Here is a 21,403-nt window from a genome sequence, read left to right as displayed (position 1 = left end):
AAAATGCCCATAACGTCGTTCCAAACACCTGTGTGCTACATCACCAGCGTGACACTTTGACACTGACAATTTTGTACATATTTCTGGCTTGATAATTAACATTGTTACTCAGCGTCAATAAATAAATAAATATTGGGGACACCTAACACAGATCAACTTAGCCCCAAACTAAGCAAAGCTTGTACTATGAGTGCTAAGCGACGATATACATACTTAAATAGATAAATACATACTTATATACATAGAAAACGTCCATGACTCAGGAACAAATATCTGTGCTCATCACACAAATAAATGCCCTTACCGTGATTCGAACCCAGGACCGCGGCTTAGCAGGCAGGGTCACTACCGACTGAGCCAGACCGGTCGTCAATATTTCCTTGTTGAACAGGCAATGAACGGCAAAGTGTCACTGTCGGGCGACAATGGTCACTATGGGATGACGACTACATAAAAAAAATGGCGTTCTGTTTAGTCCGTCAGTTAGATCGCCCAAAAATACGAAACACATATTTTTTGTTTTGGCTAATTAATGAAAATGATATAGAGCATTCAAAGTTCCGGAGGGCTTGTGACGTCACTTTTAAGTAAAAATTGTACCTAGGCGTGACGTCACGCGAAACTTCAACGCACTGTAGTACTGTGGTACAATCGTCATTATTCGTTTACGAGAAATTAGTAGTTTCTACTTGACAAAAAATTAACTAAACATTCGAAAAATTTCGCTGAGCGTACATCTCGCTAACCAACTTTAATAGGACAAGCGTAAGAAGAAAAATGCCTTCGTAAAGTTGACAGACCCTTCAAGGAATAGTAATTTGGCCCACGGCTTCTGTTACCCTTTCGGGAGATGTTTCAAGTAAAAACGGGGCTATTAAGATAATTGACAGACTAATTGTGAAAGGGTTTCCCTTTCACAAACGGGAAATGTCCCTAAGGCCGTTTTCACATTATCCGATCCGATATCGGATGTTGGAAAGATTTCAATGGAAAAAATCCAAGATGGCGCCTGTAATGTATGGGATATCGGTCCAACATCCGATATCGGATCGGATAATGTGAAAACGCACTTAGTGGGAAAAAGAAAATGTACTTAAAGGGGAATAGTAGGTACATTACGACACAAGTGCGGAAACGAGAAAGTTCGATATGAGTGGCAATAAGGAAAATCGACACGAGTTACGAATTTCCTTTTGACGCAAAAACGACGGGGTGTTATAAGTTTGACGTGTCTGTCTGTCTGTTTGTGTGTCTGTGGCATTGTAGCTCCCGAACGGATTAACCGATTTAGATTTAGTTTTTTTTTGTTTGAAAGCTGAATTAGTCGGGAGTGTTCTTAGACATGTTTCATGAAAATCGGTCCACAACGGGGTTTTTTCAAAATTTTAATTTTGTGGTTAGGTTATGGCACGTGTATCGTACGACGTTTTTCACTACAGAAGGCCCTCCGAAATTTCGACCTGACAAGCTAGCTTTCGCTAGCGTGGGCAAAAATCACCACCTCTACTGATATTAATACATTACGATACGAGTGGGGAAAAGAGGAAGTTTGATATGAGTGGCGATAAAGAAAATCGACACGAGTTACGAATTTCCTTTTTAACCCCCCCCCCCCCCCCCCCCGATTTATATTTACGATACAAGTGCGGAAAAGAGGATGTTCGAAACGAGTGGCTTTACTATATAATTATCCTATGGCTTATCATTACCGGCTTGACTTCACGAGGATGGAACTGGTTGTGAAGTAACTACCTATAAGTATACATATTCAGCGTTCTCTATGGTTTTTTGAATAAGTGCGAAGGAGACATATATCTCGACGGTTTGAAGTCCTGTAATGTTTTAATACAAGCCTTTATACACTTCGGTGAAGGAAAACGTTGTGAGGAAATCGGACTTATCCCAATAAAATCTAGTTACCCTTCGGGTTGTAAGCTCAGATGGGAGTCGCTTTTTAAAATTAGTGCCTACGTCAAATCTTGGCATTAGTTGTCAAAGCGGACCAGGCTCCCATGAGCTATGGCAAATGCCGGGATAACGCAAGGAGGATGGTGGCTTATAAATACCTAGGTAGTTGAGGTCGGGTTTAAACAACTCAGAACCTTATCCTAGAACTCTCGCTTGAGTTGCCTCAAGCAAGCAAGTATTATTATGAACAATACAACACCTTAGATACCACAGTAACGCCACAGATCACTTAGGATGAAACATGATGAAGCTTTACTGTAACCGAAAGGTCGAACTTATTTTCTCCTATTTTCCTCTCTTAGTTATTCTAAAGTTAGCTGGAAGATACCCCTTTAAGGGATAAGCTCGCCTTTGTACATAACCATTATAATTATTCACTGTACTTGTAATTTTGTTCTGTGCAATAAAGTGTACTACTACTACTACTACAAATTACTCCGCAATGCATTTACAAGTTCCATTGAGAAAAAGCATGGAAATTTACTGACAGTGTCAAGTTAACTAATAAGAACTCCAACTTAAAAGCAGGAAGGCTTATTTGATCAGACACACCTGTGTGACGACCTTGAGTTTAGAATACTTCTAGCAAGAACGTAACGGAAACTGACTTGCGATAGGTACTACTACTGCAAAGCTGCATGGAGAAATTATGAATGAATTCATTGATAAATTCGCCATCCACTTTTGTAGCTGATAGTACGTTACTTACATTTGGGGGACATATTCCATTTCTCTACACAATTTCCGTGATGCCCTAAATATGCAGTGATCGCTTACCATCTGTATCAGGCGACCTCGTTTGCCTCCTATGGCATAATAAAAAAAAGCTATCGAGTAACGTATTTTGAATTCATGGCTACATCTACAGGAGCATTCCATGAAATAGTATACCGTTTTCCCGTACAAACGCAATTTTTCTAAAAATTGGTAGGTGTAAGGTGTTGTGTGGTGTTGTGCACAGAAAAATGATCGTCTGCTTTACACGTCGAAAAAAAAAATCGCAACACACGATATATAAGGTCCTAATTTATTAGTTGCAGATATTTTAACATTTCATTTTCCTAACAAAAAAAAAATAATTATAATTTCGTCTAAAAAAAATCATCATGTGCATTATCACATGTCACAATAACACTGTCTGTCATGTCAACAATTGTTTGTTGTAAATGTCGTAAAGGTTCGGCGGGAAAACTGCACATGTCATTGAAGTGGCCAGTTACAGTTAAGTGGTACGTAAAAGAGGTACTAGAATCTGTTCAATGAGTTTCCATTTAATAATCACATAAACAGGGTGTTTTTACGTAGCAAATTTGTTTTTCCGTTTTCTCCAAAAAAACATCGTAAAAGCTATAATGTTTCACGGTTTAATATACTCCAGAGACCGAGTACTATCAGCTGTAAAAATATCTGCATCTAATAAATTAAGTAGGACCTTATATAATGCGTTGGTACGGGGCAGCCCGTGTAAACACAACGTGAAGTTAGACCACCCTGAGCACTGCATTCGTCAAAAACTTATGATAGAGGGCGCTGAAAGTTCTATAATCGAAATAGGAAGAAGAAGATAACGCGTCTAAAGATGGTGGTCTACAGTAAACACTAATACAAACTTCTCTCAAATCTTCGAACAATAGTTTCACGGTAAATGTATGGAGCTAAGACTTGGCAACTTGTAAGTCTTCGGTAACTTGTAGATAACGGCTTATTTCACTATGAACGTGATTCGTACTTGAAGAGGTATATGCACTGAATATAACTCAAATTTCAATGTAATTTTGGAAATAACATGGATAATATCAAAAATAATAACTGTTTTTACATACATACAATCACACCTGTGTCCCATAAAGGGGTAGGCAAAGCACATGAAACTACTCAAGTTTAAGTGCCACTTTTGGCAATTAAGGGGTTGATAGAAAACAAAATTGTGACATTGCAATGACAGGTTGCCAGCCTCTCGCCTACGCCACAATTTAACCCATATCCCACAGTCGACTTCTACGAGAAGAAAGGGAGTGGTGAAATTCTTATTCCGTCACAGGTATAACTGCTTTTGTGTGCAATAAATATTAAATAAAATAAAATAAATTACATCAATTCCTTACAAAAATATCCTTTTACCTTTTTACCTTTTAGACATATTATTTTACCTTTTAGACATATTATTTTACCTTTTAGACAGATATTGATGTTGATACCTTATCTATTACTAGAACGAGCAAGACAGTAAAGTTGGTAATTGTTTTTTGATAAGAATTGTATTTCAGAGGCCATTTTGTTAAAGTTTTACAGACCTTTTTTTAAAGAGGGGAAATGCATTACGCATACCACCCAGGCCTGACTTTAAGGTTTCCATTTATTTCAAATGAACAATTCGAGAGATACCTTTAAATGTAGGTTAATAATTGTATTAAAGGTACATAACACAACCGACAAGAGTTCGGCTTTCTGGACTATTTGGTAGTGATCTTTATACATATGTATAGGAACCAGGAGATCTCAGGTTCGAATCCCGGTTAGTCAAGCTAAGGTACTTATGGAAGTTTTGTATTGTGAAGAACTTTGAAAATTGATAAATATCCGAATTGAAGTCGAATGAAAATTCTCAAACATGTTTGATGTTCTTCAAATCGAATTTAGATTTAGTACGTAGGAAACAACCCTTATTGCTTTTAATTGCCCATAGGACCATTGTCTTCAAAAAAACTCTAGGTTATTAACATACCGTCATGATTGTGATGATCGTTTATCTTTTCGGAGTTGGTCCCATAGTAATAGTTATTTGACCTACATTACATACCTATACCATGTACTCGTACATTGTGACTTTTGCACGAACAGATACAGTTTCTTTTTACCTGATTTCTTCAATCTAACGACTTCAATAGCAAAACTCAAACTGGCTATTGGAAAGACGGAGCTACAAAATCATCTATTGTTGATATTTCTCGCTCGAATCAAGCGACCAACGCCGAGAGAGGGATTGAAAATGCTAACAGATATTACTTGTACAATTTTTAAAGTATAATATTGAAATATCTAAAGTTTCATATAAGCGCTAACTAAAATTAAAGGCTTCTTCCTCCGTTCTGTGACATAATGGCAAACTTATTTATGTGACTGGTGCATACTGAGAGCCATTAAAAAAATAGTTTTATTTTACGGAACGAGCCGAAAGGCGAGTTTTATAATATGAAAACACAAGCGTTTTAATGCCTAATTATGTACAGTGAGGTGCAAAAGTGCATGGCGAATTTATCGATGAATTCATTCATGATTTTTCCATGCAATTTCGCAGCTCACTGCACGTACAGTTCTTTCTTTTGGACAGAACGTTCTAAATTTGAATTGAATTAAAGTGTCGATTACCGATATCCTAAAGTGAAAATTAAGATGCACTATTTAGCAGATACAGATTTCTTAATGTCTATATTTGCTTATCGCTCCTAATCATATTATAGAGACCTTATGATATGAATGTAGAATGGTAGATAAGTTCTTAAAATTAAAATATTTTATTACAGGAAAAAATACATTGACTATTAAGAACTAGGTATTTTAAAATAAACTTATAAATTAAACAAAATAAGTCAACCTAAATGTATCTAAACTTAAATAAACAGGATGATAACAAATATTGAGAAAAAAATTATTACAAATAATCCCGCCAAGGACTACCGACTACCCCCAAATTGTTCCCTACAATGTCCCAAATATGCCAGCTGCGTTGCCACGCTGAGTGGCCAGGGATATTTGTTGGACCAGATAAGATCCAGCCCACAGTCACCCCCTCTGTCCCTCAACCGGCGCCCAATCTCAGCAACCAGCTTCTTGGTCACCAAGGTCCAGCCGTTTCGATGGCAACCGGCACGAAGTCGTAAACTGGTCCCAGGTTCGTATATTTGGTATGTTTTAATTTTTGGCAGCGGTCTCGGCCGCTGAACCTGCCTTTTTGCTCGTGTGGCTGACATGCGTGGGAGCAAAGGTACAAATGCATGTGGCATCCCACAACAGGCTCCGACCTTTTGCCCAAATGGAGATCATAAATGGAGATCACATACCAGAAGCTGTCATTAGAATAGAACATTACAGACTCTTAACGAGTTAGATTGTACGTATTAGTCTAATTATTCTTTTCTTGGGTATCTTACTACTAGTAATTGAAGTTTCTATATTTCGACCTTTTTTTACGAACGAGACTACAATAGTATTGTTATTGTACAATATTATTGTTGTGGAAAGCTTAGTAAGGACTACTTTTTACTTCATTTGTACTTCAATCTTTGACTGCAGAACTAGCTATTGGAATGACGGGGCTACAATACTATTGTTGATATTTCGCGCTAGCAACAAGCGACCAACGCCGAGCGAGGGATTGAAAATGCTAACAGATATTTCTTATTGTACTAGTATACTTTAATATTTTCTATAGTGAGAGTACTTTTCCACCTTTCTATTCGTAAATACCATTATACATATTATTTTCAGAATTTGGGACCCCCCAATTATCGTAAGAAAAATTTACTCGCTGTCAGTTTTGTGACTTAACCCGTCGTCTGTTTCTGTCAAAAAATTGTCATCATATAATTAACTTTGGCATACATTTTTAAAGTCCAACGCCATATGTTAGGATCCTTATCAAACACAGACGAAGGGTTAAGCATAAAATCTGTCTAAAAATGAACTTTTTTCATATTCTGAAAGTAGATTATTGCTTAAAGTTTATGTAATTGATACAAAAACAATATTTTTATTGAAATTTCATGCTTAATTATCGTCACAATACTGACAGTGAGTTAATTTTTATTAACAACTTACGCTAATTGGGGGGTACCAAATTCTGAAAATTCCCATAATAGCGACGCGCCTTAGTGCGTTTTCACATTATCCGATTCGATATCGGATGTCGGACCGATATCCCATACATTACAGGCGCCATCTTGGATTTTTTCAACGTGAAAACAGACTTAGGAAACTTATTATGAAAATATTTATACATATTCATACCTAATAAGTTTTCTTTAAAAAACAGTCATAGGTAGGTACGCTATCGCGGACTTTTTTGTGGTCCGCTGGATGGGGATTTGGGGTCCGCTGTGACAACTAATCCCAAGATTTGGCGTAGGCACTAGTTTTATGAAAGCGACTGCCATCTGACCTTCCAACCCAAAGGGGTAACTAGGCCTTATTGGAATTAGTCCGGTCTCCTCACGATGTTTTCCTTCACCGAAAAGCGCTGGCAGATATCAAATGACATTTCGCACAATAAGTTCCGAAAAACTCATTGGTACGAGCCGGGGTTCGAACCCGCGACCTCCGGATTGAAAGTCGCACGCTCTTACCGCTAGGCTACCAGCGCTTTTTTTTTTTCAATAAATAGAAAATAATTGATTAACTAGGAAGGCTTTGCCCGCCAGTGGGACAAGCTATTAAAAAAAAGAAATCCCCATTCAAGAAAATCAGGATCTTATCATTTCCCTTTTCCTTTATTTCCTTCCTTTTTGACCTTGAGCGTGAAGATTTATTCAACCCATTAGATGCTATCGCGCAAGGGTGGAAAGTAGGGGTTGTTAGAGGGAATTTACTTTCTAGATAGGGTTAATAAACTTGGCAGTGAATGGGTTAGGAAAACTAAAGTTGGCAGTGTTGCTAACAAAGTTTGGAAAGCAATTTTCTAAAAATTAATCTAGGTACGAGACAAAAGAAGTTTTCTAAGTTCAATAGTTGAAATTTTAAATTAGGATATGGCTATTTGACTGAATATAAAAACACGTTAAGCGCTCAAATAAAGCATCATACCATACCTATAACATGATAAGAAATAAGAACGTATACCGCTTATTTTTAGTCTTTTCAATTTTAAAAAACCTATGCTTAGTAAAATAGTACATTACGATACAAGAGCGTAAAAAAGGAAGTTCGAAACGAGTGGCGATAAATTAAAACACTCCCTTCGGTCGTGTTTTAAATCGACACGAGAAAAAATGTTTTCAGTACAGATGGTGTTTTTTTTACGCACTAGTGCGAGAAGTGGTTCATTATATGCCAGGTCGAAACTTCGGAGGCTCATCTGTACTGAAAAATGTCGTACGAGACACGTGCGAAAAGGAAATTCGTAACTCGTGTCGATTTAAAACACTCCCTTCGGTCGTGTTTTAATTTATCACCACTCGTTCCAACTTCCTTTTTTTACGCACTTGTATCATAGGTATTTAACATTTTACAGTTCGAGAAAAGAAACTGATTTGACTTTTTGAACTTGTTACTCATTTCAGATTTATGCAATAAAATCGTGTATACATATATATGGCACTTTGTCTGCATCTATATTTCATACACTGATTTAAACTTTCACGATTATTACACATAATTATTTTTAAAATCGGGACTTAATCGCGTATAACTACATATTAAACTGACCTCCAACGTTTCAAGGACGGCGTTGTCCCCGTGGTCTCGGAGAAGACTCAAGAGTCAAGAGTCAAGAAGAAGGGTCAAGAGTCTTCTCCGAGACCACGGGGACAACGCCGTCCTTGAAACGTTGGAGGTCAGTTTAATATGTAGTTATACGCGATTAAGTCCCGATTTTAAAAGTAATTATGTATATTTCATACATTGACTACGCAGTTCACGCGTTCGTAACTGCAATGAGTTTAGATTTGCCAAAGCGGATTGGTATTTAACATGGCGACTCCTACGTTCAGGTTCTAGTGCTTCCAGATGCCGCAGCCGAATGAAATATCTGCGATGCAAAACGAAAACGAAACGCTGCAAAAGGTACTCTGGCTCTGTCGCGCCAATACGCACGAGCGATAGAGATAGATATCTACGAGCGTTTCGTTTAGTAAGCGTTTCGTGAGCGTTTGTGCCATTCAGATTTATGTCCAGGTTGTGAACTACGTTCCTCCCGCTCTCTCAAACTCTCCATTCCTTTTCACCCTCTCTCTATTCGACAAGCCCCAAGCAAACTCGTTTTCAAACGACTACTCCGCAAGCATTTTCTGACAGAAGAATTCAAATAATGTTCACCATCAATATGTATGTACATAACATACAATCACGCCTGTATCCCATGAAGGGGTAGGCAGAGCACATGAAACTACTCAAGTTTTAGTGCCACTTTTGGCAAATGAGGGTTTGACAGAAAACGAAACTCTGACATTGCAGTGACAGGTTGCCAGCCTCTCGCCTACGCCACAATTTAACCTATATCCCACAGTCGCCTTCTACGACACCCACGGGAAGAAAGGGGGTGGTGAAATTCTTAACCCGTCACCACACGGGCAATATACATATATACATACATACAATCACGCCTGTATCCCATAAAGGGGTAGGCAGAGCACATGAACTACTCAAGTTTCAGTGCCACTCTTGGCAAAAAGGGGTTGAAAGAAAACGAAATTGTACGACATATATAATTATATGTAATTATATATATTAGTCTATCTTTATATAAATTTATATAAGTATTAAGTATTAGTATTCAACCTTAGTTTGGTAAATTAATGTTTGATGTCACGATTATATTTGTCTCTGGTAGCTATTATTTCTCCTGCACCAACATATACTTCTATGTCTCTGTTTAACCAAATGGTTGACTGATAGACAATGCCTTTTGGCATTAAGTCCGCCATTTGTACATGTTTCTTTGGTTGTGCAATAAAGTTTAAATAAAATAAATAAATTCAGCTACGTACCCAGGTATCCTATTGAAGGTATCTCATTTCCTTTCTAGAGGAGGAGACCTCAGTAAAGTGTCGGTTTCCTGTATGCGGTTGCATGCGCTGGGATTACGCGTCACGAATTTTCATCGCACGTTGTGGTACAAATAGATAGATTTTTTAGCTTAGGTAATGTCATAGGTACTCACGGTAATAACTACATAGTAAAGTAGATTTGCCTTAAGTGGAAAGTAGTGCTGGAAAGGTACAGGCACCAATAAATTTGGTATTAAAATTTAGTATATTTTAAGGTGGGATGTAAAATACTTACTGAGTACTGTAAGGTTGAGCCTTGTGTTCTTTGTGGGCGATTTTATGAAGTCCACTCGACACCGATACTGCCCGCTGTCTTCTGGCCTGTAACAAGTAAATAAAATATAGCTGTTTAATATACTGAATAATAGTTATTTGTTATACAAGGGTGCAAAGTTGTATTGTAACGCCGAGTGTGGAATTGAATAACGAGCAAGTGAAAGGATCCGAGCGAAGCGAGTGGTTCGAGAATAGAATCCTGAACTTGCGAGTTTTTCAACACAACAGAAGTAAAATACATTTGCACCCGTGTGTAACACAAAAGTGCAACGCAAAAAATGCGTTTATCACGGCGTCCAGTAGTTCCACAGGTGGTAAATCATCGGCATCACTAGATTCACCCACTTTTATACATCTTAAAGCAGAAAATTTGGCTATACTCAAGGTCAAATTACTTTATTCACTAGTGGATAAAATGCGTTTGTTTCCGGGGGAAAATAATATGGATGGCTAGTCGACTCAGACAACTGTCTCTTAATAAAAACATTTAGCGTCGAGAAAAAACCTAATAATGTCTTTCCCCTCAACCCTGGTGACTCAATAGACGGATGCGAAACCGACATAGTTTACCGCAGGACTGACAAGAGAAGTTTGCGGAAATTGGCGCCGAAACACCTTGAAGTCGCCTTTGCCTCTTATCAGCGAATGCAGCAAACCATTACCCGTCACATGCAAATTAGTTCCGTTCCTTCCGTCACCAGCACACCGCACCCTCGTTGAGCTCTGGCAGCCTTACTAACCGGCAGGAACACAACTATGAGTAGGGTCTAGTGCTATTTGGCTGCGGTCTTCTGTAAGGCGAAGGTACTTCCCCAGTTGGGCTCTGCTCTAGATTCGAGCGAGATGATATCCGCTATGCTGTGCCCTACCACACAAAGTGGAATATCATTCGCTATGCACTACCTCCTACAAATTCTTCTAAGCGTGTCGAATGATCGTTTGATTCGATTGTGTTACACGATAGCTCTGTAGCCGCCACCAAGATTTATTTGCCTAACTAGGTCACTGGTCCCACGCTGAATGGCGAAATGGTATAAGTCAAAAATCTTCAAATACGAACAAATACAAATACAAAAGTGTATTCAGCAAGTAGTTAGGCCACGAGGGCTCTTTTATACGTCAATAGGCAACAACACGTCGATATCTGACTTAAACTTTCACGCTTTGTACACATTATAAACTGCAAACGGGACTAGGCAGTTAAAACTTATGTTTACGTGATTAGTCCCGTGCGCAATTTTAATTATGTATTTTCGAAAAATACCTAACTTGTTATAGAAAGAGAAGATGCATTTTTAAACAATTTAAAACTTTGAAAGGAATTCTTGTTACGTAGCTGCATTCGAAATGTGGTGCTGGAGAAGGATGGAGAAAATCAGTTGGACAGAACGAAGAACTAATGAAGAGGTGCTGGAAATTGTAGGAGAAAAAAAAAGACTAATGAAAGAAATAGAAAACAGAAGAGGCAAAATGATTGGTCACTTGATACGACATGATCCCTTCTTTAAAAATATCCTAGAAGGAAAGGTAAAAGGAAGAAGAGGGCGAGGAAGACCCAGGAGGAGTTTTGTTGACCAGCTCAAGGGGCCGGTGTCCTGTCGTATTAAGAACTAAAGAGGAAAGCGGAGAATAGGAAACTATGGCGAATACTCCACCGAGAAGAGCTTAATAAGTAAATGTGTTCTAATTTCATTTGATACTAGCTTATGCCCGCGGCTTCGCTCGCGTTAGAAAGAGACCAAAAGTAGCCTATGTCAGTTTTCATCCCTTCAACTATCTCCACTTAAAAAATCATGTCGATTCTTCGCTCCGTCTTGCGGTGAAAGACGGACAAACAAACAGACACACGTACTTTCCCATTTATAATATTAGTATTGATTGAGTAAATTAAAGTCATTTTATTTTCTTTGAATATATTATAAATCTACTCTATCAAGTGGTTAGTTACTAACAGAGCTTTACCAGAGCCTAGAAAACCTACTTCACTTCCAGTCATATTCTTTAGATGTTATATTAGTGTATGTTCGAAGTTACTTGTTGCCTTTATAACCTAACCACAAAATTAAAATTTTGAAAAAACCCCCGACCGCGACATGGTAGACCGATTTTCATAAAACATGGCTAAGAAAACTCCCGACTAACTCAGCTTTCAGACAAAAAAAATATTTTTAATCGGTTCATCCGTTCGGGAGCTTCGATGCCACAGACAGACAGAGACGTCAAACTTATAATACCCCGTCGTTTTTGCGTCGGGGGTTAAAAACATAAGTACGAACAGAAACACCTACGATAAAGAAACCGTTTGAGTAAAGGAATTCTAGAACACATAAACTCGAGTTATATAGTTTTGCCATTTGGCGGGAGCGCGTAAAACGTGAAATATATCCGAGGTGACTTTTCAAAGGGGTTTCTTTGGCTGTTGTAATTTCGGCCATTAACGTTATTTGGATTGTTTTAAGGCTTCTGTAACAAAAGTTGAAAACAGAACAGAAAGTTTTAATAATTTAATTTCTGGCTGAAAAACTTTTTGAAATATGAGTACTGAGAACAACTATTTATTTTGAGGCTATGAAATAGGATTTGCGTTTGTAGAGGTATACAGTTTATTACCAGCCAGCAGTTTTTTTTAAAGGAGCGTAATAAAACATAGTCATTTAAGTTGACCATCATCCTCCTTGCGTTATCCCGGCATTTGCTGGCTCATGGGAGCCTGGGGTCCGCTTTGACAAGTAATCCCAAGATTTGGCGTAGGCGCTAGTTTTTACGTAAGCGACTGCCATCTGACCTTCCAACCCAAAGGGTAAACCAGACCTTATTGGAATTAGTCCGGTTTCCTCACGATGTTTTCCGTCACCGAAAAGCGACTGGCAAATATCAAATGACATTTCGCACATAAATTCCGAAAAACTCATTGGTGCGAGCCGCGGTTTGAACCCGCGACCTCCGGAAGGAAAGTCGCACGTACTTACCGCTAGGCTACCAGCGCTTCATTATTATTAGCAGTTATTTAAGTTGACCATGCCCTTAATTTACTAAATAAATGACTTTATACAGTCTCTTAGTAACAAAAAAAAATAACACCAGTATTATACACACAGGCGCTTATCAAGTCAGGGCAATAACAGCTCATATGTATTTAGTAATGACATGTGAGTACTGACAATTACGAAGTGCACGCAGTACACTGAATGTGCGGATTTCGGAAAATTATTTTTGAAGTTAACTTAAATCTTAGATTTACTTGATTTAAGCAAGCAATTGCTAACTGACCATATTATTATTGGTTTTAATAAATGACCGCATGGTGGTAGCACACTGTATAGCAATATACCAGTCAAAATTTCTTCAGCTCTAGGAATCATTTTATCTTCCACAGATCTGTGAAACTGTCCTTATAATACCGGTACCAAGAATAACTAAGCCAAGTCGCAGCAAACTTCAATTAACTTGAAAACTAGTTAAAAAGCCAAGTTCTTGTCTATTCGTGGTTAACAACTGGACTCAAGTTTTATCTTCTATCTGTAGATGCCATTAAAAGTTGGCGTGAAAGTCAGGTTTGTAAGGTAGACTTTAATTGTGGTCACTTTTAACATTTAGAAGACAAAAAGTTGAATTTACGTCCCAGGCCACCAAATAGGCTCAAATGGTAAAAACCACAGATATAAGATGGAAGGAGATCGGACATGCAAGGGGTTTTGTATTGAATACTAAACTCCGTTTCTTTTAATAGCATTAGAGAGACCTAACAAGAATGAGATACAAGGTTTTTTATCGAGCACATTCTGCGGATCGAACAGTCAACACGAGTTAATAAATATCACGTATTTATTATAATGTTTTATTAATACACACATTATTCAGTGTTGTGAACAGATAAGAAACATAATATTAGTTAATTTATATTCTAAGATGAAAAGCTAAGAATTATAATAAATTGTGTTTGCAATTTTTCATGAAAAGGTTGTACATTAAAAAAACTAAAGAGGCAAAGTTCTCACACAATGCTCTATTTTTAAACGTCACTGTCACTATCTAAAACAATATCTACACTTCACTGTCACTATCTACAACAGTATCAGCCGAAATCGAAGAAGGAAGGATCACGGCCACTTCTCCTTTGCTTACCCGTATGACAGATAATTCTAATCTTATTGCTTTTTGTGTATCTTAAAAACTGTTTATTGTATGTGTCTGTGTGCTTAGGAATAAATTATTATTCTATTTTATTCTATAGTTAGCGAGAAACTTACCTAAGTTTTGTCAGCACTAGCACAGCGGGTCTAGTGTCGCTGCGAAACGTCGCCCTGGTGCCTAAAGTGCCGGGGTCCGACCAGTGTGACGTCACTCCTTCTCTGGTGTCAAGCCTGTGAACAAAAAAATATAATTTGAGTTTTTTTTTTATGTGATATCTAAGACACACACACAGCACTAGCACTAGCGGCGGCTGCTCGGTGTAATCCCGACACATACATCCATACTAATATTATAAATGGGAAAGTGTGTGTCTGTTTGTTTGTCCGTTTTTCACGGCAAAACGGAGCGACGAAGAGACGTGATTTTTTAAGTGGAGATAGTTGAAGGGATGGAAAGTGACATAGGCTACTTTTTGTCTCTTTCTAACGCGAGCAAAGCCGCGGGCAAAAGTTAGTCGGTATATAAATGTAGACGACGACTAGTAGCGGTTTGAAGAGTGAGCAGATTAAGTTTTAACTTGTTTTTAAATGAAATCAGTGACGGAGCGCTTCTTACTAGCGGAGGAATATTGTTCCAGCATTTTGTGGCAGCATATCGGAAGCTACCACGAAAGCTAGCTGAATTGTGTCGCGGGTAGATTAGACGGGTGGAATGTCTCTCTTGCATTTGAGAACGAGTGTTAATATCTGAACCGCAGATCCATCACAAACGACGGATCTGTCCCAGACGACAGAGCAACATATAGCCTTAAATAATTGCGTAGGTATCATAAATTGCCAGTGGGCGTAGCCGAATGCACAAACGTTCACAAAACCCTTACGATAATATCTCTTTCGTAGCTATTTATTTCTATCGCTCTTGCATATTGGCGTGACAAATCCAGACTACATTTCTGTGGCGTTTCGGTGGCGTTTCGCGTCGCAGAAATACCATTTGGCTACGCCCCCAGAACCGCTAAACGACGGATGAAAGGTGGAATACTCAGTTGCTTTTGGTACCTCTAGTTACCAGCTGTCACCTTTATTTTACTTGACAATGGAGGCCATTGAAAATTTTAGAGCAGTTGAGTGGTTAGAAAAAAAATGACATGTGATGCTGACTGTACCCAAATATAGACATATCACATTATCTTTATTAACCCGTTAAACCAAATTACTACTAAAGTTATATCAAAAGCAATCAGTTTAAAACACTTGCATTTTTAAATAAAAAGACTAAAGAAGACGATGATTAGTAGACAAGTCTCGGTAAAGGCAAAAGCTGTGATGCTTTTCAAAGTTGCAGAGCTTGAATTTAATCCATTTGAATCGCTAATTCGATGAGGAATATAGTGAAACCTCGTTAATAGGCACTTGGATAAAAAAAACCTCAAGAATAAAGTAAATTAAATAGCACAGGAAGAGCCTTACATAAATCTACTAGTTTTTGCCCGAGGCTTCGCTCGCGTTAGAAAGAGACAAAAAGTAGCCTACGTCACTCTCCATCCCTTCAACTATTTCTACCTAAAAAATCACGTCGATTCGTCGCTTCGTTTTGCCGAACCGACAAACAAACAGACACACACACTTTCCCATTTATAATATTAGTAAGGATGTACCTATAGCATTTGTACCTGAATAGATACTCGTATTATAGATGAGATAAAGAATAAGTACTCGTATATAAGGAAGCCTGAAAGTTGCATCGATAGTACAAAAAGGAATTGCGAATTGTCTGTCATGGTGTGGGCATGTGATGCTAAGGCATGAGAGTCATGTTGCAAGAAAGTTATTATTACGAACGAATGTGGAAGCAAGGAACGGGAGAGGAAAACCGAGGAAAAGGATGGACTGTATGAGATATGATATGAACCGAAAGCGTGAATGATGAGACGACTGGCGACAGAGAGGTATGAAAGAGGAAGATATGCCTTGCCTTGTTACTCGATTAACTCGAAATCTCCAAGAATTATGAACCGATTTTCAATTTTTTTTAATCGTACGGGTATAACCCCGAGATGGTCCCGTTGGCACCATGTCGGGGTCTGGTGTTGAGATCTTGGAGAAATCGAGGGAACTCTTTAAATGTTATAGGCACATGTAATGTTTTGCTAAAGAAGAAAGAAAGAATATGGGAATGCTACTTTAAGTTTGAAGATCTTTATTTCTCAAAAGAATATCAAAATATTCACTAATATGAGACACGCATTTTAATAATTATTGTTTTTGTTCTAGCGTACACTTAACAAACTAAATACTTACAAAGCTTAAATACTAACAATTTTAAAAATAACAACTAAAGACTTTCTTTTCTGGAATGTGTTAAGCATATTGAACAAATAATTATGTGTTTTTTTTTTAACAATTATTATCAAATCTTTATTCAATTAGACCATCTCACATCTGCAAAGTAACTAAACATTCAAGTCGATCTATTTTGATATTTCCTAATTGGAAATATCTCTCCATATTAAGCAAATTAAGCGTCCCTTCTAATTTAATTTACCCAGGTTTCACCGGAAATGTGAAAACCAGAGGGAATTATTAAATACTCGAAATGTAAGATCTTAGTTTAATGTTATTTCTCGTTTTATGTCGATGAGAAATTATATTTTCTCTCGGTAATTCATTTGCATATTGATACTGATTTTACTAGATGATGTGGTCCAATCCTTAATGTATGCGAGTATAGTGGACTAAATACAGTAGGTACTTTTTTTTCTTTTGTTAACCGACTTCAAAAAAGAATTGTTAAATACATCACGTAAGTCATAATCTTCCTTACGTTATCCCGGCATTTGCCACGGCTCGTGGGAGCCTGGGGTCCGCTTTGACAACTAATCCCAAGATTTGGCGCAGGCACTAGCTTTACGAAAGCGACTGCCATTGCCATCTGACCTTTCAACCCGAAGGGTAACTAGGCCTTATTGGAATTAGTCCGGTTTCCTCACGATGTTGTATTTCACCGAAAAGCGACTGGCAAATCAAATGACATTTCGCACATAAGTTCCAAAAAACTCATTGGTGCGAGTCGGGATACCCGCGACCTCCGGAACGAAAGTCGCACGCACTTAGCGCTAAGCTACCAGCGCTTCCAGTAAAACGATATACATATAAAAATTAATTTTCATAAGTATCATTCAACTCGAAATGTCTAACCTACTGTAGTTATATCCACTGTGTGTCGGTTCGTTTGTAACATTATACCGGTTACTGACAACTGAATAGCTAGTTAAAGGTAACTTTACACTTTTATTTCACATTTTGTTTGGGATTTTACCCATAATTGGGCATTGATTTACAGTTAGCTGCGCCGGAGTGACAATCTTTGACGCTACGCGATCTAAACGCAGTCTGGCTCTGTCGCCCTACAGAAGAGGGGAGAGAGAAAGCTACGATATACTTATGAAGCGTAAGCGACTGTGACGTTGGCTAGACAATGAGGTGTTGATTTTGTTTCTTTCAACTTGATTGGGGTATTGGGTAGTTTTTTATAGTTTTATAGCACTTGAGTGTCTAATAATCGGATAATCAGTGGTATTTATTTGTGTAAGATGTGAACGGTATCGTCACTACTTTTAAAAAAACTTGTATCTTCGTCTGTCAATGAAAAGAAAATTGTAGTAAGTATGTATGGAATGCATATAGACTTACTGCGTTTTGACTTTGAGGAACAGCGTGAGATAAGAGATTTTTTTTAAAGTAGTGACGGTATTTAAATGCACTGGTTCTTTTCAGATTTATCCTATTCATTCATTTGCTTATTTTATTACTAGCTTTTGATCACGGTTTCGCTCGCGTTAGAAAGAGACAAAAGTAGGCTATGTCACTCTATCCCTTCAACTATCTCCACTTAAAATATCACGTCAATTCGTCGCTCCGTTTTGCCGTGAAAGACGAAAAAACAAACAGACACACTCACTTTCCCATTTATAATATTAGTATGGATATGAAGTTTATTTTGTAACAAATAAAAAAGTAGTTCAATTTTGTTTAACGACGATAATTTACATTTTCTATTGTAAAAATACTGTTTCATTACAATGATAGTTTTTAGTGACATAATAAAGACAAGGACTTGAAAAAAGCGCTGGTGGCCTAGCGGTAAGAGCGTGCCACTTTCAATCAAGAGGTCGCGTGTTCGAACCCCGGCTCGTACCAATGAATTTTTCGGAACTTATGTGCGAAATGTCATTTGATATTTGCCAGTCGCTTTTCGGTGAAGGAAAACATCGTGAGGAAACCGGACTAATCCCAGTAATAATTATTGTAAATATGTATTATATAGCATGTAGTTTAGGAAAAAGAAGAATTTTTGCATGCTTTTTAGTAGCTAAGTGTGCGATTTAATTTTATATCGTGCTAGAAGGCCCTAAATGTCAGTTAATGCGAATATAGTACCTACATTACGATACAAGTGCGTAAAAAAGGAAGTTCGAAACGAGTGGCGATAAATTAAAATAAACAAAAATTTAAATCGACACGAGTTACGAATTTCCTTTTCGCACGTGTATCGTACGACGTTTTTCAGTACAGATGACCCTCCGAAGTTTCGACCTGGCATATAATGAACCACTTCTCGCACTAGTGCGTAAAAAAAAACACCATCTGTACTGAAAAATATATTTCATTTCATTTCATTAAGGACTAGTTACCCTTCGGGTTGGAAGATCAGATGGCAGTCGCTTTCGTAAAACTTGTGACTTTGCCAAATTTGAGGTTAGTTGTCAAAGCGGACCCCAGGCTCCCATGAGCCGTGGTAAATGCCGGCATAACGCAAGGAGGCTGACGATAATAAATTCAAGGACTTGATAATTAGACTTACGCCGTGTCTTGCGTGGGCGATGGTCGCGCGACCGTCGCGCGACCATCGCGCGACCGTCGCCCACGCAAGCCACGGCGTTACATATTATGTGGAATTAATAATTTTAATAAGTCACCTTTTTAACTTTTTCTTTTTATTAAATCCTTACTGTAATTTCTTAATGCCACTGGGCGTTTTAACACTCATTTTAACGACTTTTACTAATAATTTACCGTTTTATTAGCCTACCGAATCACCATTAGTAATTTAGAAACGCATAATCATAATTTAAAATTATAACAAGTTAGTCGATACTCAGTCTCATTAACATGCAAAATTCTTAATTAAAACACAAGTTTACTGTGGGATAACATTACTGCGAAATCAATTTATTTTTAGTATTTAATTAGTGCCAAATTATTTATCTTCTACCAAAACGGATACAAACATTTTCTAGTTTTTGATGATTTTGTGTTTTTTTTTTTAAACTAGGTTTTTTTTTACTTTTATTTAACACAACCCTTTTGCTCAAGTGACAAACGTTACACTACAATAGGCTACTTGATTCTGTTTTAGAAACTGTCTTATATGATTAAGTTACTGTCCAATTAACCGAAATAAAATATGACCATATTTTATTATGACTTAAAAACCAAAAAAAAATATTTCTAAAGTATACTTTTACGTAATCAGACGAAAACAACACAGTCATGTTAATCTATAGATTATCTGTGCATCAGGTCATTCTACTCGAAAACAACATTTTCTGATTTTTAAGTATGATTAGTATGAAGCATAAAGTTCATTATGTCAGTGATTGTTTTGACATGAAGTAAGGTTCCTATTCGATGACGTCACTACATCGCCGACAGCGTCTTCGGTGGCCAAAATATAATAAAAATATACACACATTTTTAGCCGAAAATACGTAGTCATCATACACTTTTAATACCCAAAATCTATAAAATTGTTTTTTTTTTATGTCACAGAAGACAATCATTTATTGTGCCAAATTCGGTATGTCTAGTAGCCTTATAGCTTAAGATGTATTTGACCTCTTTGGCTGAAACTATCCGCTGACTGTACACTATTATCTCTCGCTCTGTTGCTATCCACAGTTAATGAGATACGACGACGATAACATGATTCAGTGTGTATCCGGCCTAATGACGTTGTAAGATCTAGCTATGTAGGCATATGTAAGGTCGTGTCGCCACGGTATCTATGGATGAAACAGTAAATATCAAGTTATATTGTGTAATTATAAAACTGTCATCAGTTTCCATTCCATTTATTTTATGTTGACATATGAGGTTACATCTCTTCTAAAGAAAAACGTATTTTGACATTGGCAAGTATTTATATCTTAGAGCTATGTTTATTTATAAAGAGTTGCATATGTATGTTGTTAAAAAGTCATCAATAAAAAATAATATAAGAGACCAATACAAATATGACCTATATCTTCCACGGGTTAACAACTCTATGTATAAAAAGAGTACCTACGTTTATTATGGCTATCCGTATTTTCAACCATCTCCCTCTCAATATCAAAGCGCTAGACGGAATTATGTTTTCCCCTCACTAGCTCGGAAACATGTGTTTTGTCCTTTAATACCAGCGGGTAAAAACGCATTTTATCCACTAGTGGGTAAAGTAATTTGACCTTGAATAAAGTCAAATTAACTGCTTTAAAATTGCTAAAAGTAGGTGAATCTAGTAATAAAGATGATTTACCACCTATGGAACTACTGGAAGCAGTGATAAACGCATTTTTTGCGTTGTAGTTTCCTCGCTATAGTGAGGGAAAAAGTTTTGTGTTACACTCGGGTGCAAATGTATTTTACTTCTCGTGTGTTAAAAAACTCGCAAGTTCAGGATTCTATTCTCGAACCACTCGCTTCGCTCGTGGTTCAACTATAGAATCCTTTCACTTGCTCGTTTTTCAATTCCACACTCGGCGTTAAAATACAACTTTGCCCCCTTGTATAACAAATAACTATTAAATGTAAGCTCAAGAGTTGGCTGATTGAGCAAGTATTTTATGACACAAAAGAATTTTTTGCTAGTTAATAAGATACCTATGTAATGTTAGATAATAAGCTTAGTTATAAAATGGGTAGGTTACCTACCATATTTGTACGCCCTAGCAGGCAATTGTTGATACTTATTGTATAAAAAAATATACCTATGCATTTACACAGTTATACAATAAAATTATATTTTATTCTATTCTATTCTCTCCACGTGGAGAAAATTAGAGGAGATAGGCAAAGCATAGGAGATAGGAAAGGAGAGTGCACGTAGCGGAAATGAGAGTGTTGAGATGGATGTGTGGAGTGACCAGAATGGATCGGATCAGGAATGAGTATATTAGGGGAAGTTTGAAAGTTGCGCCTATAACGGAAAAGATGAGGAGTGGC

At 37.4% G+C, this 21,403-nt stretch overlaps 1 protein-coding gene across 1 annotated transcript in view; it reads right to left on the bottom strand.

Annotated features, from left to right (window-relative positions):
- Positions 1-21,403, bottom strand: part of LOC125237003 (B-cell receptor CD22-like) — a 440,892-nt gene that overhangs the window by 133,461 nt on the left and 286,028 nt on the right. Inside the window, exons 3-4 of the mRNA XM_048143915.1 lie at positions 14,255-14,368; positions 9,964-10,049 (exon numbers count right to left, since the gene is read on the bottom strand). Of these exons, the coding sequence (XP_047999872.1) occupies positions 9,964-10,049; positions 14,255-14,368 (200 nt within the window). The remainder of the gene's footprint in view (positions 1-9,963; positions 10,050-14,254; positions 14,369-21,403) is intronic.

Source organism: Leguminivora glycinivorella, chromosome 20 (genome assembly GCF_023078275.1).
Source record: "Leguminivora glycinivorella isolate SPB_JAAS2020 chromosome 20, LegGlyc_1.1, whole genome shotgun sequence".
Taxonomy (NCBI): Eukaryota; Metazoa; Arthropoda; class Insecta; order Lepidoptera; family Tortricidae; genus Leguminivora; species Leguminivora glycinivorella.
The sequence above is the reverse complement of the archived record's forward strand: the minus strand, read 5'-3'. Positions and strand labels throughout refer to the sequence as shown.